Source organism: Mobula birostris, chromosome 6, assembly GCF_030028105.1.
Source record: "Mobula birostris isolate sMobBir1 chromosome 6, sMobBir1.hap1, whole genome shotgun sequence".
Classification (NCBI taxonomy): domain Eukaryota; kingdom Metazoa; phylum Chordata; class Chondrichthyes; order Myliobatiformes; family Myliobatidae; genus Mobula; species Mobula birostris.
This window is the reverse complement of record NC_092375.1, coordinates 154,511,565-154,537,128: the sequence shown is the minus strand read 5'-3', so window position 1 is coordinate 154,537,128 and position 25,564 is coordinate 154,511,565. Positions and strand designations below refer to the sequence as shown.

Sequence of the window (25,564 nt, the reverse complement as noted above, 5' to 3'; positions counted from 1 at the left end):
TCTACCCAGCTGAGAATGGGTACTGGCAAAAATGCTGGGGGTTAACCTTGCAATAGACTAGTGTCCTATCTGGGGGGGGGGGGGGGGGGAGGGAGAGAGTCTTGTACTCTCAGATGCTTCATGCCACGGAAACCGGCATATGCACTGATAGGCCACAAGGCTCATGACAGACTTTAATCTTTAAAATTAGATACTACTGAATTTTGGATAATGCAGTAATGCTCTGGTGTCATTGTGCTTCCATGCAGCAGAGAAACAATTTTAGGCACGAGTTTTGTCCATGCTTTTCGAGAACCTAGGTAGACTATTCCTGTTTCATCTTTGTCTGTGCCTTTCTTCTTATCCTCAGTATTCAAGGCACCCATCACATGGTGCCATTCATTGAAATTAGAATAAGTGGCATGATTTTATTTCATCTGAAATTAACAATGTCAATTTCTGTCTGGTTTTTGCTGAATAGCTGACAGTCTGCTGAAAGTCTGTAGTTTGGTGGTAAAGTCTCTGCGGCTTGCTGGTCACTAAAGTACATGGAATATAGATACAGTAATACAGAAAAACCTGTAGGCGCTGTTGACTGTGTCTGATTTAGGTGGTCTCTCAATGATTAATTCTGATTTCTAAAGCTATTCAGAAATGCTTATAGTACTTCTTGACTACTATATAGATATATATCAGGTATAAATACAAACTAAATATGGAGCATCATCTCAAGGTTTAAACATCAGATTCACTGGAATAAAAATGAAGTGCTGCACATGCAGAAGTCAAATAATGAGCATGTAAATTTACTGAACTTACAATTTAAGCGGCTGAGGATTATAGATAAAACTGACACTGTGACCCCAATCCTCCAACCCATATCCTGTTCAAACAGTTTTGTATAGGATCAGTGAATTTTGCCCCCATAAGTCATGAAAATAACATAAATTTTGACAGATATTTATAGCGTTGTAGAAATAAAATCATGACCAAAATTACACAGTTTCAATGCCTAGAGGAGCAGTAAATCTGTTCAAGTTACCTGGACATCTTCCCAAATGTGATACTTCTATGAATTCTTGATTCTGGCAGGATGCCTCTTTAACCTGACAAGGGTTATCATAGGATTTACCATCAGAAGCACACACAGGGTTGAAACTGATGCGGGAACAGTCAATGTTGCACACACACCTAGGCAAGAAAAAATGGGTATTATTCAAGGTACTATTAACCTGAGCTTCTGTAGGTTAGCAGGGATGACAGGTGGAAGAATAAGATACTTTTGGTCCTAACTGGCCACATATTCATGGCTCAACAAAGGAGATCAGAATCAGAAAATAGTATGCAATGCCAGTTGCTCCATTGCAGGAAGGATTTGGAAAGGATGCAGTAGGATGCTGCCTAGATTAAAGGGTATGAACTACAAGGAGAGGATGAACAAACTTGTGTTCTTTCCTTTCTCTGAAGCATTGGAAACTGAGGGGTACCTAACAGTAGTTCATAAAATTATGAGAAACAACTATCAGAATCATTTTTCCAGGGGAGAAATGTCAAGTACTATAGGACATGGATTTGGGGCAAGAGGGGGAAGTTTAAAAGGAGGTGAGTGGGGCAAACCTTTTTTGCGTGTTCTTTTTTTACACAATAGATTAGCGCCTGGAATGTGCGGAACAGGCTGCTGCGGGGAGTGGTGGAAGCAGATAGAACAGTGGTGCTTAAAAAGCTGTGAATAGGGGAGTATGGGTCATATTCAGGCAGAAAAGATTTAGCTTAATTCAGCAGAGACATTAGGGCCTGTTCCTGTGCTGTATGATTCTATGTTCCAAAATAATCTCTTACCCATGAGCTCCAGGTACAAAGCACAACTAAAATATTGTGTGTCGTCTTCACTTCAGAAGACATCAGCAGCATGTCAGAAATTTCAGTGTCAGGGGGCAGAAGTGAGTGTAGTCGCTATTACTATTGAGAAGGTGTTTGGGATGCTGCAAGGTCTAAAAGTAAATAAATCACCTGGACCCAATAGACTACTCCCCAGAGTTCAGAAAGAGGAAGCTGAAGAGATTGTGGAGGCACTAGTAGTCATCTTTCAAGAATCACTAGATTTTGGAATGGTTCAGGAAGGCTAGAAAATTGCAAACGTCACTCCACTCTTTAAGAAGGGTGGAGGCGAGAGACAGGAAATTATAGGCCAGTTAGCCTGACTTCACTGGTTGGGAAAATGCTAGAGTCCATTACCAAGAATGAGAAGGCACATGATAAAACAAGCCAAAGTCAGCATGGTTTCCTTAAGGGGAAATCTTGCCTGACAAATCTGTTGGAAATCTTTGAAGAAATAACAGTCAGGATAGACAATGGAGAGTTGGTGGATATTGTTTACTTGGATTTTCAGAAGGTCTTTAACAAGGTGCCATGTGATGCTGCTAAACAAGATAAGAGCCTATGGTATTACATGAAAGGAACCAGCACGGGAGAGACAATTGGCTGACCGACAGGAATTAAGCGGGCTTTTCTATTTCGCTGTGTTGACTAGTGGTGTTCTGCAGGTATTGGGTTCACTACTTTTCACATAATATAATGATGATCTGGATGATGGAATTGATGGCTTTGTGGAAGATACAAAGATAGCTGGACGGTCAGGTGGTAATGAGGAAGTGGCGCATTTGCAAAAGGTCTTGGACAGGTTAGGAGAATGGGCAAGGAATTGGCAGATGGAATACAGTTGGGAAGTGTATCATCATGCACTCTGGTAGAAGGAATAGAAGTGTAGACTACTTTCTAAACAGGTCGTGAATTCAGAAATTGGAGTTCTGGTGCAGGATTCTGAAAGCTGAACTTGCAGTTTGAGTAGTAGTAAGGACAGCGAAATGCAATGTTGAGATTCAAGGTTGTTTAATGTCATTTCCAGTATATAAGTGTAAAGGAGACAAAATAATTGTTACTTCAGATCTGATATAGCAGGAAAAAACGTAAGATAAGGAATGTAATAAATAAGAAAGATTACATAAGATAGCTTATATACATAGATTGATTCTATGTCCATAAAGTAACACTGGATGCAGCAGTGTCTGTACATAAGATGACTGACTGGAAATGATAAAGAAATGGTGGTTGGGGGTGCGGAAGGGTGGGTTACTGGGTGGACGTGTTGATCAGCCTTAATACTTTGGGAAAGTAACTTTTTTAATCTGGTTATCCTGTCGTGGATGCTAAATAGGTTCCTCCCTGATGCAAGAGGGATGAAGAGTCCATGAGCAGGGTGGGTGGGATCCTTCATGATGTTACTGGCCCTTTTCTGTATATATGTTTTTGATAGCAGGTAGGCTGGTGCTGGTGATGCATTGGACAGTTTTGACGACCTGATGTAGAGAACTTGCTGTCCACCACAGTGCAGTTTCTGTACCAGGCAGTGATGCAGCATGTTAGGATGCTCTTTACTGCGCATCTGTAGAATGACGTGAGTACTGATGTTCATAGTCCACCTCACTTCAGCCTCCTCAGAAAGTAGAGGCATTGGTGTGCTTTCCTGACTGTGCAGAATGTATTTTGGGACCATGAGAAGTTGTGGAAGATGAGCACTCCCAGGAACTTGAAACTGCTCCCAGTTTTCACTGTGTGCCACCAATGTAAAGAGGGGTATAAGTGGTGCAAGTTCTCATTAAATCAATAACCATCATCTTTGTCTTCCTGACATTGGGGAAGAGGTTATTTGCTTGCAACCAGGCCTCAATCTCTTCTGGGGGAAGTATGACCTGTTCAAAATAGGTGGGTTACACCTGAACCCAAAGGGGACCAATATCCTGGCGGGAAGGTTTAATAGAGCTGTTAGGGAGGGTTTAAACTAATTTGGCAGGGGGATGGGAACCGGAATGATAGAGTGGAGGAAGGGGAAAACAGAAATAAATCTAAGATAGTGAGCAGTAAGGATGTCAGGAAAGACAGGCAGGTGATGGGGCAAATTTGCAGCCATTGGGATGAGTTGCAGTGCAATAAAGTTGCAGTGCAATCAAAGCAAAAAGTACCAACTACTGGTCATAAGGTGTTATACTTAAATGCACGCAGCATAAGGAATAAGGTGGATGACCTTGTCGTACAGCTACAGATTGGCAGGTATGATATTGTAGCCATCACTGAGATGTGGCTAAAGGATGCATGTCTCTGGGAGCTGAACGTCCAAGGATACACTGTGTATCGGAAGGATAGGCAGGTAGGCAGAGGGGGAGGCGTGGCTTTATTGGTAATAAATGATATCAAATCATTAGAAAGACGTGACATAGGATCGGAAGGTGCAGAATCTTTACGGGTTGAGCTAAGAAATCGCAGGGGTAAAAGGACCCTGATGGCAGTTATATACAGGCCTCCAAACAGCTGCAGTGATGTGGACTACAAATTACAACAGGAAATAGAAAAGGCTTGTCAGAAGGGCAGTGTTATGATAATTATGGGTGATTTTAAAATGTAAGTGGATTGAGAAAATCAGGTCGGCACTGGATCTCAAGAGAGAATTTGTAGAATGTCTGTGAGATGGCTTTTTAGAACAGCTTGTTGTTGAGCCCACTAGGGCATCGGCTGTACTGGATTGGGTATTGTGTAATGAACGGGAGGTGATTAGAGAGATTGAGGTGAAGGAACCCTTAGGAGGCAGTGATCATAACATGATTGAGTTCACGGTGAAATCTGAGAAAGAGAAGTTGAAATCTGATGTGTCGGTATTTCAGTGGAGTAAAGGAAATTACAGTGGCATGAGAGAGGAACTGGCCAAAGTTGACTGGAAAGGGACACTTAGCGGGAAGGATGGTACAGCAGCAGTGGCTGGAGTTTATACGAGAAGTGAGGAAGGTGCAAGACAGATATATTCCAAAAAAGAAGAAATTTTCAAATGGAAAAAGGATGCAACTGTGGCTGAGAAGTCAAAGTTAAAGCAAAGGAGAGGGCATACAAGGAAGCAAAAATTAGTGGGAAGACAGAGGATTGGGAAGTTTTTAAAAGCTTACAAAAGGAAACTAAGAAAGTTGTTAAGGGGAAAAAAGATGACCTATAAAAGGAAGCTGGCAAATAATATCAAAGAGGATACTAAAAGCTTTTTCAAGTATATAAAGAGTAAAAGACAGGTGAGAGTAGATATAGGTCTGATAGAAAATGATGCTGGAGAAATTGAAATGGGAGATAAGGAGATGGCGAGGAACTAGACGAGTATTGTGCATCAGGCTTCACTGAGGAAGACATCAGCAGTATACCGGACATTCAAGGGTGTCAGGGAAGGGAAGTGTGCGCAGTCACAATTACGACCGAGAAAGTACTCAGGAAGCTGAACAGTCTAAGGGTAATGAATCTCCCGGACCAGACGGAATGCACCCTCGTGTTCTGAAGGAAGTAGCTGTGGAGATTGCGGAGGCATTAGCGATGATCTTTCAAAAGTCGATAGATTTTCTGGCATGGTTCCGGAGGACTGGAAGATTGCAAATGTCACTCCGCTATTTAAGAAGGGGGCAAGGAAGCAAAAAGGAAATTATAGACCTGTTAGCTTGACATCGGTGGTTGGGAAGTTGTTGGAGTCGATTGTCAAAGATGAGGTTACAGAGTACCTGGAGGCATATGATAAGATAGGCAGAACTCAGCATGGTTTCCTTAAAGGAAAATCCTGCCTGACAAACCTATTACAATTTTTTGAGGAAATTACAAGGGAGATGCAGTGGATATTGTATATTTGGATTTTCAGAAGGCCTTTGTCAAGGTGCCACACATGAGGCTGCTAAACAAGATAAGAGCCCATGGAATTATAGGAAAGTTACATATGTGGATAGGGATTTGGCTGATTGGCAGGAAACAGAGAGTGGGAATAAAGGGATCCTATTCTGGTTGGCTGCCGGTTACCAGTGGTGTTCCACAGGAGTCTGTGTTGGGGCCGCTTCTTTTTACGTTACACATCAACAATTTAGATTATGGAATAGATGGCTTTGTGGCTAAGTTTGCTGATGATATAAAGATAGGTGGAGGGGCCGGTAGTGCTGAGGAAACAGAGTCTGCAGAGAGACTTGGATAGATTGGAAGAATGGGCAAAGAAGTGGCAAATGAAATACAATGTTGGAAAGTGCATGGTTATGCACTTTGGCAGAAGAAATAAACGGGCAGACTATTATTTAAATGGGGAAAGAATTCGAAGTTCTGAGATGCAACGGAACTTCGGAGACCTCATACAGGATACCCTTAAGGTTAACCTCCAGGTTGAGTCGGTAGTGAAGAAGGCGAATGCAATGTTGGCATTCATTTCTAGAGGAATAGAGTATAGGAGCAGGGATGTGATGTTGAGGCTCTATAAGGTGCTGGTAAGATCTTACTTGGAGTACTCTGGGCAGTTTTGGGCTTTTTATTTAAGAAAGGATGTGCTGACGTTGGAGAGGGTACAGAGAAGATTCACTAGAATGATTCCGGAAATGAGAGGGTTAACATATGAGGAACGTTTGTCCACTCTTGGACTGTATTCCTTGGAGTTTAGAAGAATGAGGGGGGACCTCATAGAAACATTTCGAATGTTGAAAGGCATGGACAGAGTGGATGTGGCAAAGTTGTTTCCCATGATGGAGGAGTCTAGTACGAGAGGGCATGACTCAAGGATTGAAGGGCGCCCATTCAGAACAGAGATGCGAAGAAATTTTTTTAGCCAGAGGGTGGTGAATCTATGGAATTTGTTGTCACGGGCGGCAGTGGAGGCCAATTCATTGGGTGTATTTAAAACAGAGATTGATAGGTATCTGAGTAGCCAGGGCATCAAAGGTTATGGTGAGAAGGCGGAGGAGTGGCACTAAATGGGAGAATGGATCAACTCAGGATAAAATAGCGGAGCAGACTCGATGGGCCGAATGGCCAACTTCTGCTCCTTTGTCTTATGGTCTTATGGTCTAAATTGAGATGAAACTCCTGTGCCAGAGTTACTCTCAGCTTCCTGGCAGACCTTAGGAAATGCTTGATGGTGACATTCATAATTTAGTCTGAAACCATGGATGTTTACCAAGTGCTATGAAGGTGGAAGTGGGGTAGTGACAGGGAGATTCTAAGGTGAATGAGATTATGGCTTTCCAGTGGAACACCTCTACATATTATAAATTACTGCTTGGTTAATAATTCCCTTCACTTCCTGTATGTAATCCAGAAGCAATGCCTTGATAATCTACTGTTTTTTTTCTTGAGAGCTAAACAGCACAGGATTGCTACAGATCAGTAACCAAACAACAGATAGATTACAAAATGTAAGCCTTAAAATGTGAAGAGCACAATTATACAACCCTGTAGGTGACGAACAAGCTAGAAAGCCCAATCATACAACTGCTGGAGTACAATACCATAGGAAACAAAGTCTCAGCCCGTAATGTTGACTGTTTATTCCCCTCCATAGATGCTGCCTGACTTGCGGAATTCCTCCAGCATTGTGTGTTGTGTTGCACCTGGAAAAGGGTTTGCACATTGCAATATATTTGTGTGATATGTCAATCTATTTGAATAAACAAATATCAGTTAAGGAACAAATTTTGTTCTCTTTGTACTCTTTGTTCCATAAAGTGCTGGTCGCTCATTTGCTTGGAGAAGTGGTATTCAATATTGTGATGTCTAGATGTTAATACTATGACTTTGATCGATTCATGATAAGGGCCTTTAGAGTACTTGTGAAGCATGCTTCTGCAACATAAACGTGACCTACTGACAGGTGACAGGTTATGGAATTTGCATTTGGGACATGTCTTTTGTAAGAGCTGTGCAGAAAACAAATCTTAGTCACTGATGGGAAGGGCACTGCCCCTCGTTCCTTCCTAGGTTGATCTTTATCTAAGACTTGACTAACCTATTACTTCTTCACGCCAATATCTGCATGAACTCTTGCTTCCTAACCCCCCTTCATCAACCTCCAGACTGCTTTCCTCTGAATTCAAGATTGTACCCAACCCTCCTCACTGTTCTCTAGTGTGGCACACATCCATGAATTTGCAAGCCACTGTCTATACAGCAGTCATCAAGCTGACTTCTCCGTCACTCCTAGCAGCTGACTGCAACCTTCCATCTGTTGGCCCAGCCTTTGACATCCCAAACACCGCACCCTCTGCCACTCAACTTCTCCCTACCACTATCTAGTCTTGCCAATCACCACCATTTTTACATATCTTTACTGCCATCAGGCAACTTCTCAACCAGAAGGTTTATGCATTTCAAAATTTCACCTAAACTTACTTAGGCAAACTCAGGTAGGCTGACTAATGGAATAACTTTCCATATTCCGGCACATATCGTTGGAAAATAAAAACCAAGGTTATTCCATTTATTGGGACAGGAACAGTATAAATAATCTTTTAAATACAGATAAATGCTTTTGACCTGTATTCCAATGATTAAATTGCAGTAAATAATACTTCAGGAAATTTGAATTTCATCAGATTTAAACCACTTCTCAAGGTATCAGTTAGTTTAATGGAGAGAATAACATTCCTACATGAGAAATGAAAACACAGTAAAATGTAGATGATTAAATATGTGTCCTCATTTTCACCAATAACGTGTCCATTAATGCAGTAATGATAGATATCAGATCGATGTACAAAGTTATTTGCATTATCAAATTACTATTCAAATAAATGATTACTGCTAGTGGAGGAAAACTGTTGAGTGAAGATGGGTCTAGTGAGGTCATTTGTTCCAATGGTATGATTCAATCAAGGAAAATGTGCAGATGTATGTTTTCAAATTTGAGGTCTTAAATATAAACGCAGTAACCAACACTAAGCATATTTTTATGAGGTCCACAAATTGTAATGTGGAAAATATTTATGTAATTCAGAAACTAAGTGCTGAGATGGAATAATTGATTAGCATTCTCAGGAATGAAATTACATGGCTTAGGCCCACTCAATCCCAAGTTCGAAGAACAAAGTACTTTTATTTCTTTTAAAAACATCACCCATTGATGAGATCACCGTTCATGCAGAACAAAAGGTGCTGTTATGCATGTTGGTCGCAGAAATAACAGGCATGCGGGAGGGAAATTGTGGGATTTATGGATGGAAAACTCAGAGGTATCAGATTCTGGTCCAAAGGTATTTACCTGCCCTTTATGTCCCTTCATTTTCAGCTTCCCAATTTCTGGAATTCCAAACAACAGGTTTTAATAAGAAGAATTACTTTAAAATGGAAGGACTTTCCCTCTAATTTGTGTAATTTTTTTTGACGGTGGATTAGTCATCTGCTTGAAAGCGATTTCTACTTAAACTGAAGTTGGATGGGATGGAAGCAAATTGCCCTTTATAGAGAATAATTTAATCCTATTTGCCCTGGAAAATGGAGGATTGATGAGTAGGGTGAGGGAGGAGATAAAATTACTTTCATTGATGCTGTAGATTTACAACATTTAATCTCCACAGGCTACACTTACTATCCATCCTATAGATCTAAAAGCCTTTGTAAACACTGCAATCTTGATCAGTTTCATAATTGTGTCGAACAGGCACTGGTGTGTGCAATGCATGGAGTGATTATTTATAGTAACAGAGTGGTTGGATCAAGTCAAGCCAAATTAAGTTGTTTCCAAATGCATATCCTTTTGGTCAGCTAAGCTAATCATATTACCAGTTTCAAGTGCTTTGTGGGTAAACTTCAAAATAAAATACTGGATGTCAATAGTGATACAGGTTTTATACAAGACTACGATGTAGCATTTAGTTTTACTATGCAATTTTGCATTCAAATGAATATCTTTTCTGAAAGGAATTATTTTTTCAATGGATTATTAAATGCTGATTTAAAACCATAATGTTGAAAACATTTTACAATAATGAACTGCATCTTATTGCAGGCAGACATATTATTTTCTTTTTCCCAACTGCTGCAGTTCACTTTGACCTTACTGTACAAAGCTACAGCAGTAATCTTTCTGACTAGAACATAATATCAAGCCAGCAGTAGGAAGCACACATCAGTTAGCTTTATTCAGACTTTCAATAAGATTGGGGCAAACTCATTAATCAGTTTCCATATTGAACACAATCTCATATTGGTAGCAGCTTGCTATGAGGACATGCTATAATTTAACTCTTGATCAATGTATCACTGATCAAGGCAATAGATGTTGATACTCTAAACAAAAATAACTTTACAACAAAATTTCTGTGATAAATACCGTTTGGTCAAGTGTATATCAGGCTAGAAGCAGGATGAAGTCTCTGCTAGGTCACTAATATTTCAGAAGAGCATGTTTAAATACCAAAATTATATTTCCGTTTCCTGCTGCTATTCTGTCAAACTTTGGTTAAATGAACTAGGATACAGCTTATGACTTACTTTTGTGTTAACTCAAACCTCCAATGAAGAATCAGCAAACTATGAATGCTGTGAGTGCCAGAGACTTGGGTCCTATCTGTATGGAACTTGCACATTCTGCCAGTGATGGTGAATGTTTTATCTGTGATCGTCAGCTTCCTCTCATATCCCAAAGTTCCGCAGACAGGTATGTTAGTTGGCCACTGAGTATTGTTCCTAGCATGCAGGTGAGAGGTAGAATCCGCAGGGGGGCGGAGTAGTCGCTCTTGAGAATGTAGGGAGAATAATAAATGGGATTTGTGCCAGGGTTAGTGCAAATGGATGGCTGATTGTTGGACAAGATTGGGCTGAAGGGCCTGTTTCTGTGCTGCATTACTCTATGCACTTCAAATTTCCTGTCAGGTCTTTGGGTTAGAGGATATGCATCCTATTGGTCTTGAGGAAGAACAGGAGTATTCATATTGCACCCCTGACAGTCCTTCTGCCTGCCAATCTTGTTATCAGCAGCGGGAAAGAGGAAAGCTTGGTGGACACAATGATATTGATTTGACAAATGAATGCTGAGCAGGTTTGGTGGAAGGACATAAAGAGAAAAATACCTATAGATTGGGCCGGATTTACATGGCCCTGATGTTAAAAGCTCCCATAATTAATTTTTAATAGAAGGCATGTCAGGACAGCAAACTACACATCTAAAAATGAGGTCGCCAAACTGGTGAGGTTTCACAGGTTTACATATAGACAACAAACATAGCATGCAATAGGCAAAGCTATGATCTCACAACAAATGGCAGCAATCAATGAAATAAAAAAGATCTGGTGGAACTCAAGATGATCAGCTGTACTTGTTGAGGGGAAAAGCAACTGACCACATTTTGGGCCAAAATCTTGCATCAGGACTCCCACCAATCCTTCCCAACACCCAACAGGTGCTGCTCGACCCAATGAGCAGATTCAGTTCCTCTAGCAGATAGCTTGTTGCCCTGGACTCCAGTATTTGCAATCTAGTGTTGCTGGTCAAATCAAAGATCTGCACTTCTGTCATATCCAGTTGAGAGTAGAGGCTGACACTTAAAAAAAAGATATTTGGGGGAGATGGTTCCAAGAACTTAGCCACCCCCAATGATAATGAAGTCCAGATTTTGAGTGTCAAAGGCCAAAAATGACCAGGGGTTAATTCACCTCAGTCTCCATCACTGAAACCGATTTTCATCTAATTTTATCTAAAACAGCAGCTGAAAGCAAAGGCAAGTTCTCCAGACACCATATAATACTGCTGTGTATTTAATACTGAAGCAATATTTGCATAATATTGTAAATATATTATTTGATTACGCATTCTTTGGTTTACATATTTCATTACGTGTATATGTAAAAGTACGTGAATGGCAGACGTCATTACGCCACCATGTCATAAATCTGTGCCTCTCTAAAGTAAAAATGAAGCATCATGCATCTCAAGGTTCCTGTGTTTTTTTCGATTAGTTTCTGGATTACAAAACATGACAAACACAAAGATCTGCACCCCAGAACAGGCTGCAGCAGCAACCAAGTTGTTCCAGTGCAGTTATAGCATTGACATTGACCCAACAAAGTGGCAAATTGCTCCAGTATGCTCCGAGTATAAAATATAGGGCACATCCATCCCAGTTAACAGGCACCGATCATATCTCAGTCATCAGAAAAATCATGGAAAGTGTTACTGACATGCTTCACATGGCATTTAGTCACCAAATAACAAAATCACTGATGCTCAGTTTAAGTTTAAGCTTCAGCAGGATCTTTTGACTCCAGACCTCCGAACAACTCTGGTTTAAACATGGGCCAGAAAGCTGGAGACCAAGAATGTATCAAGAGTGACTGTTCTTGATGTTGAGTATTTTGGTTAATTGAAGATAATGGACATCAACATTCCAGTAGTTGGAGTTGTACCTTTCACAGAGGAAGATTGTTGTGGTTGTTGGGGGTCAATCATCTCAGCTCTAGACATCACTGCAGAATTCCACTAGGGCAGTTTCCTAGGCCCAGCCATTTTCAGCTGCTTCATTAAAGGTCTCCCTTCCAGAATAGAACAGCATCAGGATGTTTACTAATAACTGCATACTACTCAAATCAATTGGCAGCTCCTCAGAATATGAGGCGGGCCTTGGCTGGATACACCATGGCCCAGACAAGTTTCAGCAAGTGTTGATGAGTGTCAAGTAACAATTGTGACAAATATGTATTAGTTAATGACCATCACCTACACTTGGAGCCTAATAATCTCTTACTGCCAAGTCCCTTGACAACTTCTTAAGGGTAGCATTGGTCAGAGACTTGCTAAACAAATTACACTATTACTATGGCTACAATATTTGGTCAGCGGTTGAGCATTTGGTGATTGACCCACCTCTTGATACGCTGAAGCTTTTAATTGTTTACAAGGCATAAATCAAGAATGCTATCAAATACACTGTACCTACCCAGTGATGAAAACACCTAAGTTTAAGAAGCTCAGCATCATCAACTACAGAAGAGCCCACATGACTGACACTGATTCCACATATTAATTCCCTCCCTCTGCCACATCACTACTGAACCATCTTTAGAATTCTCTGAAGTAAATTCAGCTAGGCTACCCCTACAGCACCTCACAATCCTGTACCCTCTACCTTTGAGAAGAACAAAGGCTTCAGAAGCTGTGAACATCACCAGAAAGCTATAAGTTTCCTTTTAGGTCATAAAGCATCCTGACTTTCAAATATTTCACTGGTTCTGAATCCCTACCCAAAAGCATCGTCAGAATACCTTCACCAGAAGGATTGTCCTGGTCCCAAGAAGACAACTTGCCAGCACCTTCTGAAAAGCATTTACAAAAAAGGCTGGCTTGGCTAGGGATGACCACATGCTAAAAATGTGGAAGGGCCTCTAATTAAAGCATTGCTTCAGTGCAGAAGTTAAATATAAAATTTAAGTGAAGAGTAGTGAAAAATAATATTTGTTCTTAATTTAACACTGGAACATTTACCATACATCTTCAGCATCTTCATCGCATTCTGCTCCAAACTGGCAGATATCGCATGAAGAGGTTTTCTTCAGAGTAGTTTCTCCAGAACCTTCATTCCCTGCAAGTGAATGAATCAGAAATAAAAATCATGCACAACGCTGCCAAGGAAACTGTATTTGTATTCATTCTCTCTCTCTCTCTCTCTCTCTCACACACGCACACGCACGCACCAGAATCAATGATTCGAGATTTAAAAATTGCCACTTCATTTTAATAAGGAATTATAATTCATAAATCCATTAACAAAACACAAAAGCTATGTTTTTTCTCTGTAGTTGGAAATTGGCTTAAACCAGAGTCCATTGTTTCTTACACAATATGGTGCAAATTAGCAGCAACTAAGGACGTATCTCTTCAATTTTCCACAGGAACTTTATTTTTCCTAACATTATCTTTCCCATGTTGAACTACTCCAAATGATATCAGTGGTAATGCATCATGTAAATTCATATGCAGTGACAGTTTGAATCTCACTGGTCCAAAAATGACAAATCTTATTTACTCACAGAATAACCAGGCTTTACGCACATCGTTTCCTCTGTAACCGCTATTTAAAATCTCAAGCTTTTGCATTCATTGTTGTCTCTGAGATCTCTGACTTCCATTGGTTTACCCTTGCAAGTGAATGTCATGATCACTCAGCTTCCTTGCTTTAGGATCATTCCAGATTGTTGATGCTTATTCCAGCCACATCTCAGTTTGCTGCTCACAGCTGCACAGCTGCACCCAAACTTAATATTCCTTTTGTCCTCTCATGCAGGCAGATAGGTGTTGGGCAGTTGCCTGCATCAGTGAGACTTAGGAAGGCCTCTGTGACCCTTGTGCTCAACCCTACAGAAAGAGCACACTTCTTGTGATCAATGATCTCCACTGGCCTGTCCAGGTTTCACCACACCCCTTGGGTGACCACTGCTATGCATCCTCCAGAAGCCTTAGGTCTCACAGTACCAGGTTCAGTAGGTTATTACCATGTAACCATCAGGTTCCTGAAACAATGTGGATAACTTCACTCACCACCTTTCTGAACTGATTTTATGACCTACAAACACACTTTCAAGAACTTTTAAAAAACTTTACTTTTTATTTGCAGCTTGTCTTCTTTTGGTTGTTTGTCAATCTTTGTTTCATAATAGAGTTCATAAATTCTGTTGCTTTTCTTTTTCCTATAAATGCCTGCAAGAAAATGAATCTACATAATGCAGTTTGATAATAAATTTACTTTGAACTTTGAGCATTTGAAACAGCTGGATTTAAGCAGTAAGTATACTAGTAGGGAATATGTCAGTGGAAACCCAACAATATGTTCTGTGAACTTGCTTTCGAATTTCTTACTCTTTATGTAACTCTCACAGATAGTTCAGGATGACTCAGGAGGCTCATTTAACACCAAAAAAAACTACATACAGGCCAAAAAACTGTTATTTCTAATCAGTTGTTTTGGACATGATTCAGAAGTCAGTGATGAAACATTGATCCACTTAACAGCTATAAATGTTTCATAGTTATTCATACCTTATTCCCTGGCCAGAACATACACAGAAACTATTGTATTTGTTTTCTTTCTACACAACGTGACTGTGTAGTTCAAAGTCTCCTTAAACCTTTTCTTCCTGCATATTATTTTCATTTTAAATAATGAAGATAATTTCAAACAAAGCAGCTTTTGGAGTTGCAAAATATTCCAACAATTCTCTGCAGCAATGAAAACTCTTAAATATGTGAGCAAAGGATATTCTGACAAGAATAAGAAATAGCTGAGTAGCAGTCACAGTAATTACCTGGAGACAGAATGAATGCACCGCACTGCAGTATATTACAGCAATTGAAGGGTCAGGGAGGAATATGTAATTTAAAACTGTGTGAAAAAGATCTTAAAATGGAAGTCTTTTAAACTAAGCAGATTGTTCCACCCAAAATTCTGTTCTTTGTCAAAAATATGCACAGTAAGATGACATAAAACCAAGATTTAATTTGTAATTATCAAATTCATAAAGGGTGTTCGGACTTTAAGCATTTAACTGCACCTGGGATGACACATTGTTGATCCAAACTGTTCCAACGCATGCTATTACTGTGTGAATATATCATGTATTATGACATCACTTTCACTTTATCTGCAGCGGGGCCAAGGTTGATTGGATGCTCCTATTCTTTGATACCCAGGGCTATGTTCTGAATTAACTTCAAGGGACAAGGTAGAAGGGTGTAGAAAATGTGGGACCTGGGAAGATGTGTGCAGAAATCACTGAACGTGACAAGGCAGGTTGAGATAGCACTTAACAAAGCATACACTATTCTGGTCTGAAATCAATATAGACACAGAATATTAAAGCAGGGAAGCCACGAAGACTGATATAAACCACTGGTGCGGCATCAGCTGGAGTATTGTGTTCACTTCAGACTGGCTCATCTCAGAGTTGTTGGAGAGAGTCCAGAGGAGATTTACAAGAATAGTTCCTAAGATGAGTACTGTATTTTAAGCATAGAATGGAGAGGCTGGGAGTGATTCCTTTGGAGAAGAGAAGGCTGAATAGAGATCTGATAGAAGTAGATATATTACTGAGGGGTTGGGGCAGAATTGATAGTAGATTGAGGGGTTGAGGTTTAACAAGGAAAAGAATTAATAGTAACGTGAGAAAAAAACTTCTTTTAATGCAGTGCATGGTTGAATCTGGAATATATTGTCTACATCTGTAGGCAGGTTGCATTGTGTCCTCCAAGATCGAAATGGATAAATATATGGCAAGGAAAAAAATCCGTGCACAATTACAGAGAAAAGACTAGTGAGCTGTCCTCATAGTGAACAGGATGAGCCAAATAGCTTTCAACTATGCCATTCTATGACGTCATTAGTTTGTGATGATCCTTTTTAAAAAATACTTTAGACAAGTCAAAGTCACTTCTGCCAAAGTGTTAAGAGGAGGGCACAATGGCCCTTTTGATCATTTGCCTAAGAACAGGCTTACACCAGTGTAAACTTCCAAGGATGTGGCAAGCTGGAATGGGGATGTTGTGGAAGAAGACTGTGCTCAGAGACTGGGTGGACAAGGGGAGGTGGGGTGCGCAGTCAGTGCAATGCAGAGGAAGTTCTCCGTCGTCCAATGGTTGGAGTCTGTCATGTGTCCCATCCTGGAACCATGGGAGTAATTCAAATTGACTCAGAAATGCACAAAATCAAATGCTGCCAGATCAACATAGTCTTGCTTCCTTTGCAATGTTCCAAAGCCACAGGGCATGTTGAAGTGCAGCATTTGTACATCTGACATGAAAGATATGTTAGTAGCACAGAGTGATTCAAGCCAGGAAACTCTCAAACTTCCAGAGTTAAGTTAATTGACCAAGAAAAATAATTCATTACATTAAAAAATCCATTTTATTTGCATAATATTGAAAATAGAAAGTGAACCCAATAGAATGACAACAAGCTTGGGAAAACTATAATCATGAAGAGAAATATACTCTTTTGAAATTATTTCCCAAGGAATAAAGGTTAACACGATAAAGGTCTTCTTTTGTAAAGTGATATTTATGATGGAATTTAACAGTGAATCGAGAAATGCTATTTTTTATTGGTTGGGGAATTAGTAAGAGAGTAAGTAAAGCATTTAGGAGAAATTTCTTTAAAGGTAAGTTGTCACAGCATGGCATTATTGCCACAGGGAATAGTTAAGGTAGCATACCACTATATCTTTGAAAGGATGAGCAGATAAATGCATGAAGTGGAGGGGATAGAGCACTAGGAGTGACTGAGTACTTTAGTTTGCATTTTTTAACACACGACTGGTACTGATACCAAGTTTTATTTATTTGTGTATATGGAGGAATTTAAGGTGGGGGGTTATATGGGAGGAAGGGTTTAAGGATCGGCACAACATTGTAGGCCAAAGGGCCTGTACTATGCTGTACTATTCTATGTTCTATGTGATGGAGAAGCACAATTATGACAATATATCTGATCAGCTCAAACTACAAAAAAAGCACAAAGAAGGGGGAAGAAAAAGTAAAACAGCCTGAACACTCAATCTTGTTTATTATCCAGATTATTAAGAACTGTATGATAGAAAAATGCGTGAACCTTCCAGTGTGCTTGTTGTCTTCCAGATTCTAGTAAATGAAACTACACTGTACATACATTATTTCTATTTTATATAGGCTATGTATTTATCATGTCATTGCTGCTTTTACTATATGCTAGTGTTATTTTAGGTTTTAAGTGTTATTTGGTATGATTAGGTAGGTTATTTTTTGGGTCTGGGAACACTCAGAAGTTTTTCCCCATATAAATTAATGGTAATTGCTTCTTCGCTTTACGCCATTTCGGCTTACGAAAGGTTTCATGGGAACGCTCTACTTTCGGATAGCGGGGAACCCTGTATAATGGAATTGCTATGTAAATAGCTGTTACACTATATTGTTTAGAGTAGGGGTCGCCAACCAGTCGATTGCGATCGACTGGCCGATCTTTGAGACTTTCCCAGTAGATCCCGAAAAAAATCAAAATACACAAATACTGTTGTAATGTGAGCATTATTAAAATAAGTAATACTAATTAGGATAATGGTAATTGTTGATTGCGTCGCCTCTGAGCTGGGCCAACATTTATGTGCCAGGTGGCACCTAATTAATTAGCTTGTTTATTTCGTTTTTTTTTAAAGCTGTGCTGGGTGCGTTCCGGCCACTGCTGTACCGCTGCATTCTTTGCGGCCTGGAGGCTGGGGACCACTGGATAAGGGTACAGACTGTCGCAAACATCAATATACAGGCACTCGCTCATGATATCCTGATAGCATGGCGGAGGCTCCACGAAAGAAGGTGAAAACGTACAAATTCCATCCAGAATGGGAAGAGGAATTTCTATTTACCTTGGTGAAAGACAAGTGTGCATGTATGTTGTGCCACCAAACACAAGCACTGACGAAAAGAGGGAATCTGGAGCGGCACCGCAACACCAACCACCAGGAATTTAAAGACACCTACCCCCCCAAAGAGTGCAATTCATGCCTGGAAAGTTGAGGAGCTGAAATCAGGGTTGAAGGCCCAGCAATCATTTTTCACAAAACATGCTGCTCAAAATAAGGCTGCTATTGAAACATCATTTCATGTAAGTCACCTTTGGCTAAACACAAGAAGCCTTTTACAGATGGTGACTTATTCAAGGAAGCAATCGCCATTGCCGCAGAGACTGTTTTTAATGACTTTAAAAACAAAAACGACATCACAACCGCAATACATAATATACCGCTTGGCCCTGCAACAGTGACAAGGAGGGTAGAGTCACTGTCACAGGACGTGGATATTTTTCACTACAATTCGATGAATCCCTGGATGTAATGCAAACAGCTCAGCTTGTTGTATTTGTCAAAATGGCCTTCCAGGATTTTACAACAAAGGAGGACTTCCTCACTCTTTTGCAATTAAAGGAGAGAATGAGAGGTAAGGATATTTACAATGAGTTTAAAAAATATGTCCGTGAAAATGACAACCCCATTCATAAACTGGTGGCAATTAATACTGACGGGGCCCCAGCAATGCGCGGTGTGCGCGTTGGTTTTATAGCACTAAAAGTCAGTGCCTACTTTGGGTCAACTTATCTATGTGAAATTGCATTTTCACAGATGAAAAATTATTAAATCTAAGTACAGGAGCTGTCTTACTGACAGACACCTCACAGACTGTCTCAGACTGGTTGTCTGTAGTTATGAGCCAAATTTCAGGGAAGTATTCAGCCCCAGTCATCACACTGAGTGCAACAGTCAATTTTTATTAATTTATTTTTTGTGTTGAAATAAAATTAAATAATGAAACTTAGAATTAAAGGTGTGAAGTATTGTAATATTCTTAAAGAGATATGCTAGTTACAGTGTTTTCTTGTTTGAATTAATTTGAAAGTTTGACAGAAGTATTTTGTGTAATTCAAATACAATTAGCCCAAATAAGAGGCCACAAATTGGCAGTACAATCTGAGCTATTTTTTTCTCCAAACGATTTAGTAGGTAGATCTTGCCTTTCACTAAGGTCGAGGTAGGGGATCTTGGGCTTAAAAAGGTTGGTGACCACTAGTTTAGGGAATAAGAAAGAGAGAGAACTTCTGGGTTTTTTTCTGATCCTGATGGTTGAATCCGTGGATGCGGAACCTGCTTATACAGAGGGCCAACTGTATCCAAAAATCCATCAATTTGTATCTTGCACACATTTGACAGAACCTGGACAAAGAAACTTCCTATCTCAGTTCCTTATTTTGAAAGCGTGACTTTGCGCTAGACGCTGCAGTCAAATAAGTGTCATGCATGCACCGGCCTTGCCAAACCACAAAAGAATTATATGCCTCATGTGAGCCTCAATCCTACTCCCAAATACTAACAGGATAGAAATAGTTCTGTGCTCAGAAAGTTATGCCAAATGACTGGCGCTCAAATGGCTGAACCTCCATTTTCTGTAAGAAGGCACGACTGCACAATTTCCCACCAGGCCACGGGCATTATGGGATCAATTGTGACATGAGGGGAGAAGGCATCACAAATGGCTGTTGCAAGATGGTTAGTGTCATGATTGAGTGGTAGTTATGACAGGGTGTAATAGGAGAGTAAAAACCAAGTCTAGAATGTAGTGATGGTGAGTTTGGAGAGGGCAGCAGAGGCTTCGGATATGGTGGGGCAAATCTAAGAAAGGGCCATAGCAAGGAGTCATTTCATAAGGGGCAGCAACCCCTGGCCAGGGATGTTTTCAGGCAGGTTCTGTGTCTAACACAATACTTGTTGAACAATAATTTTAATGTGCAATAGATTATCCATGGGCTAAGCACCAATTTCCTGAAGTGATGTCCAAGTTATCTGTGGCAAGCTAATGGACACCATTGTGCTTGTTTGCTTGCCTTCATACATTATTATGGTCCTTACAAAGGCAGTTTTGTAAGTTTTGTTAAAGACTTAGTAAGTATTAGATTTCTTAGCTAACAATTGTGCAACTGTTATTCGTCTGGTTATAATTTTGTTCACTCCTTTTTACTGCTAATGCAAATAAAGTTAAATAACTGCATTTTCACTTTCAGGATCAATGGGAGTAGGCAGTGTAAATGGTTTGGCACAGGCTAGATGGGCTGAAGGGCCTGTTTCTGTGCTGTACTTTTCTATGACTGGACAGCTCATTCTCAGTATTATTTATTTACTCATTTATTTTTATTATAATTATTGTCACCTTTGTCTTTGCCCAGTTTGTCTTTTGCACGTTGGTTGTTTTTCAGTCTTTGTGTGCAGTTTTTCAATGATTCTATTGTATATCTTCATTGTACTGTGAATGTCTGCATGAATGTGAATCTCAGGGTAGTATATGCTGACATATACCGTATGTAACTTGATAATAAACTTATTTTGAACTTTTTCCCCATCTTCTCCACTCCTGTGAGTTTACATTTCTGTGACTTAGGAAATATCTTGAAAACTGCAGCCTGATTGCAAGTGTAAACTTACCTTGTATTCAATGTTTACAAGCTTTGCTCTATGTACGAACCTAGATCAAAATTCAAGTCAAATTTGTCTTTATTTTATTCTTACTTGTTTCGTAAATTCTTCAACCTCAAGTGAAAAATATCTTTGTTTGCTTGCAAACACTGCCCAGGGCATATTGAAATTTCCCAAGTTCCACTATTTATAAGCTATCTATTTGATGTGCATAAATCTACTCCCAACCACCCATTCCCCAAATCAGATGTTTAATATTTTTAACAGGAAAAAGAACTATCTCACAACCCAGCGATCACCTTGGTTTTGAGCTTCTGGCTACACTAAATGAGAAATCTATTTTCCTGCATACAAATATCAACAGTGGCGGGTACAGCCCAGTCCATCCGAGGAAAAGTTCTTTTTTCTATTGAGCACATCTACGAGGAGTGTTACAAGAAAGCAGCATCTATCATCAAGGAACTCTACCATCCATGCCATACTCTTCTCGCTGCTGCCATCGGGGTGGGGGGGGGGGGGTGGTGGTACAGGAATCTTATGTGCCCTATCCCCAGTTTCAGGAGCAGTTATTATCCTTCAACTATTGGGCTGCTGAACCATTGTGAATAACTTCACTCACCTCAACAATGAACTGATTCCACAACCAATGGAAATTTCACTTTCAGGGATTCTAAAACTCATGTTCTTACAAACATTTATTTATTTATTTATTTATTATTGTGGGGTTTTTTTGTATTTGCACAGTTCATCTTATCTTGCATATTAGTTGTTTGTTAGTTTTCGTATTACGATTTGATTCTACTGTATTTCATTGTTCTGTGAATGCCTGCAGGAAAATGAATCTCAGGGAAGAATATGAGGCATTCATGTACTAAATTTACTTTGAACTTTGAGATAATTTAAAATTATTCAGTCTACATGATAGCAAAACTTCCAAGTCTACCACTTACAACAAGGAGCATACCGTGCAAATGTCAGCTTTGGAAAAAACACAGAAGGAAAGGTAATTCATTTGTTCTAAACCTCAATAACTAATTATGATGATGTACAGAGGATGTATAAATGCTGATTTTCCTTGAGCACTTTCTAATGATCATTAATTTGATGTTGATTAATATGGATTATAAGTGTCTGCCCTAATTGACACTAGAGACCAACAAGACTAATTGACCTCGAGATAAGAGCCCTTGCAAGTTTCAAGTTTTCTAAAATGTCAACTAATGCTATTTTTCAGGATGGTTTTAATGCTACCCAAACTTTTTCCATAATACTGAAGATAGAAAGATTACAGTTCCCTGCATTATTGAAAAGTTAGACAATAACTATCACTGATACATGTAAATGCGCAGATAAAACACAAATCCTGCGGTTACTGCTTTTCCATGTGCACTGTTACATTTCTGAATAATAGACTTAGTCATTGTAATGGCAGCAATGAATTGAGCTTACTACACATGCCCTCTTGTTTCAGACTAAAACATCTGAAAGTCATAAGGCTTTTGTATTCTGGAGTTAGTAAGCTTTTAAAATGGTGGAATAAATGATAATTGCAGAACTCTTCCAGACCCATAGTTATTAATTCTGAAGACGTGGCGACTCATCCTTCAAATTATAACAATGCCTTGCAGATTTAAAAATATGTATAATCTTATTGTACAATTCTTCCATCACAGTTCCAATTACAAAGGGAGCAAAAGGAAAGTTTGGAGCGGTGTGGCATTTTATAATAATTCAGTAGCTTTATGCAGTAAGCCACAATGATGAAGTAGGTTTTAGACCTGAATCTACATCAGTGTTAGGTTATCGGGATAAGACACATTGAGTGGATATACTTTCTTGGATGAGCGTAGCTTCAACAACACTGAAGAAGCTAGAAAGAATACAGGACTTAGTAACTTGTTTGAAAGGTACCCCAAACACCACCATTCACTCACTCTATCATTGACACAGAATATTCTTAGACAGCATCCTACCTCTTAAAGACAGCAAGACCTCTTACAGATAAAAGGACAAGGGCACCAAAGAGATGGGATTCCCACCACCCCCCTAACCACACAGCATCCTGACATGGAAGTAGATCACCATTCCTTCACTATCGCTAGCTCACATTCTTGGAAGTCTCTTGTGGACAACATTGTGTATACCTATTCCTCAAGCTTAAGGCAGCTCAGCACCACTTTCTCAAAGGCAATTAGGATGGGCAACTAAATGCTGGCTCAGCCTTTGAAGGGAAGTAAAAAATAAATACATCTCAGTGCTCATAAAGAGGTAGACAGAAACAGTCAGGATTCATATCTGGTTAACTGGGGTCTGCCTGCGAGGAAGTCTAGAATCCAGTTGCACAGGTAGGCTCCGAGGCCAAGGTCTTGGAGCTTAGAACTGAATGGAGGGAATGATGGTGTTGAATGCTGAGCTATACTCAGTGAAGAGCATCCTGATGTATGCATCTTCGTTGTCCAGCTGTTACAGAGGTGAGCAAAGAGTCAATGAAATGGCATCTGCTGTTGACCTGTTGTGACAGTAGACAAACTGGAATGGATCCAGGTCATTCCTCAGGCAGGAATTGATATGCTTTATGGCCAACATCACAAAGTATGTTATCACACTAGATCTAAGTGGATGTGAATGGTAGTCATTAGGGCAGTTTCCAATGTTCTGCCACATTCAAAGTCTTACAATGTGAAGTTAGTAAAATCTGGAGATTTGATTCAGATCAGTATCAGCGGCTCAGCAGCCGTCTGCTGACTGCACAGGACCACACATTTTTTAGAAAGTGTTGCTTCCTCATAATTTTTTTTTTTGTTTATAGGAGACCATTTGAAGCTGAACACTAATATAATTTCAGACTACTTGTATCACAGAAATTTGGAGAGAGAAGAATTAACTTTTATTGAACATAATATGTTTAATTGCATAATGCTGCTGATGCTTTGCAATAGTTCAACTAAGCTAAAAATGTTTTGCTGATGATTTTCATTTGTACTCAGTGTCTGAGGCTTTTTGCTTATGTGTCCAATAATAATCAGCCAGTACTGATGGATTCCAGTTGCCCTGATACTGTTTCTCCATGACCACAATTTCCTGGTGAAACCTTTCACCATGCTTGTCACTGACAGTGCCAAGATTTGCAGGGAAGTCTAAATGGGAATGCAGAAAATGAACCTTTAGTGACGTATTGCACTTCATGGTTTTGTACGCTTGAAGCACGTTGTCAAAACAGCTACATGTAGTTTCGTGCTCTGTAATTGCCAAGAAAATTTTCAGCATCATCGTTGAATGCCTTCCATGCGATTTTCTCCAGTCTCACTAGAAGTTCTTCCGATTGCTTGTCATTAATGACCCGTTTGATTTGTGGACCAACAAAAATGCCTCCCTTAACCTTGGCATCAGTAATTCTGACTCGAATTATGAATTGAAATAACAAATATAGGTAAGTTCAAAACAATGGTTTGTGATAGGGAAGTTTCACGTGATTTTCATGCTCGGCATACACAAGGTACACCTGGAAGTATTCAGAAAGTAAGAGTTTTGATGTCCAGTGTTGCAACTGGTGAAGTCTGGTGATCTTCTAAAGGTGTTTTTATGTACATTTGAGTTTATTTTTCCACTGCTTCTCTACATCTGTAGCCTCCAGTGGGCTAGTTCAACTACTTTTTTCAGAGTCCACTTGGAAAACATACACCCTTCCCGATTCACCAAACTGGGCACCTGCAGCAAGATTACAGACACCATGTTTGGATAATGATTAGTTCCCTTTTCTTTCATTAAAATAATCGCATTAGTAAAAGATCAGAGCAAGGCCCAAGAACAGATGCTGAGTTGACCCTGCACATTATAAGTGCTTATATCATAATGGGGTCTGTTGAACAATTGAAATATTGATTTTGAATTAATTACAATTTTAATCAATCAAACATCAATATAGTTTTTGAATTAATTGATTTTAGGTAAATTTTAATTGAACTTTTTTTAGCTGCCTGTAGTGATATTGCTATTTTTAATGATTTGAATGTTTTTGATTGTTTCTGAATCTGAAAGGTTTTAGATATTTGACAAATCTATCAGTTTTATTCCTACATTTTTGTATCTGGTTATCACCTCAATGGCTGGCTGGTGGCATAGTGGCATCAGCGCTGGACTTCGGAGCGAAGGCTCCCGAGTTTGAATCCAGCCAGCTCCCTTGCACACTTTCCATCCGTGTTGGGTTGAGTGTCGAGCAACTCGGCCTCGTAAAAATAAGAAAGCCTGTTAAAAAAAATGCCGTCATAACGGTGTCCCGATGACTCCACTCGGAGTTAAGGGCCTTCCTCTTCTTCTTCTATAACCTCAATTCTCAGAGAAATCCCGTCCCAACATATCAACATCAAAAAAGTAACTTACCCAAAAAAAAGAGCTGTTATTAAATAACTTTACACAGATGGCTTACCAAATGACCAGAATATCTGGGCCAATTTTTTTAACTGCATTAATTTGCCTTTGCGTTAGTCATGCACATTGACTGTGATTAATTTACTCCTCATGTTACAACAAAAGGTGACATCATGAAGCAAGGACAGGGATACATTTTACTGCCTGAACACATTAAGGCCTATCACGTAAAGCAAAAATATAGGTGCAGATAAAGTAAGCTAAGTAGCATATTATCAACTGAATTGAAGGAAAAAAACTCATTCATGTAATCCCTTTCACAGTCCTTTCAGAAATCTTCAAAGAAAGCACTTAAAAGTTTTATGAAATACTTTTTTCTGGTTTAATGTAAGAAACACATACCTAATTTTTATACAGC

General features: G+C 39.6%; 1 protein-coding gene across 1 annotated transcript in view; it reads right to left on the bottom strand.

The window, feature by feature from the left end:
• The window catches only part of LOC140198620 (tomoregulin-2-like), a 103,628-nt gene that overhangs the window by 10,207 nt on the left and 67,857 nt on the right, over positions 1-25,564 (bottom strand). Inside the window, exons 5-6 of the mRNA XM_072259619.1 lie at positions 13,283-13,379; positions 1,022-1,170 (exon numbers count right to left, since the gene is read on the bottom strand). Coding sequence (XP_072115720.1) covers positions 1,022-1,170; positions 13,283-13,379 — 246 coding nt within the window. The remainder of the gene's footprint in view (positions 1-1,021; positions 1,171-13,282; positions 13,380-25,564) is intronic.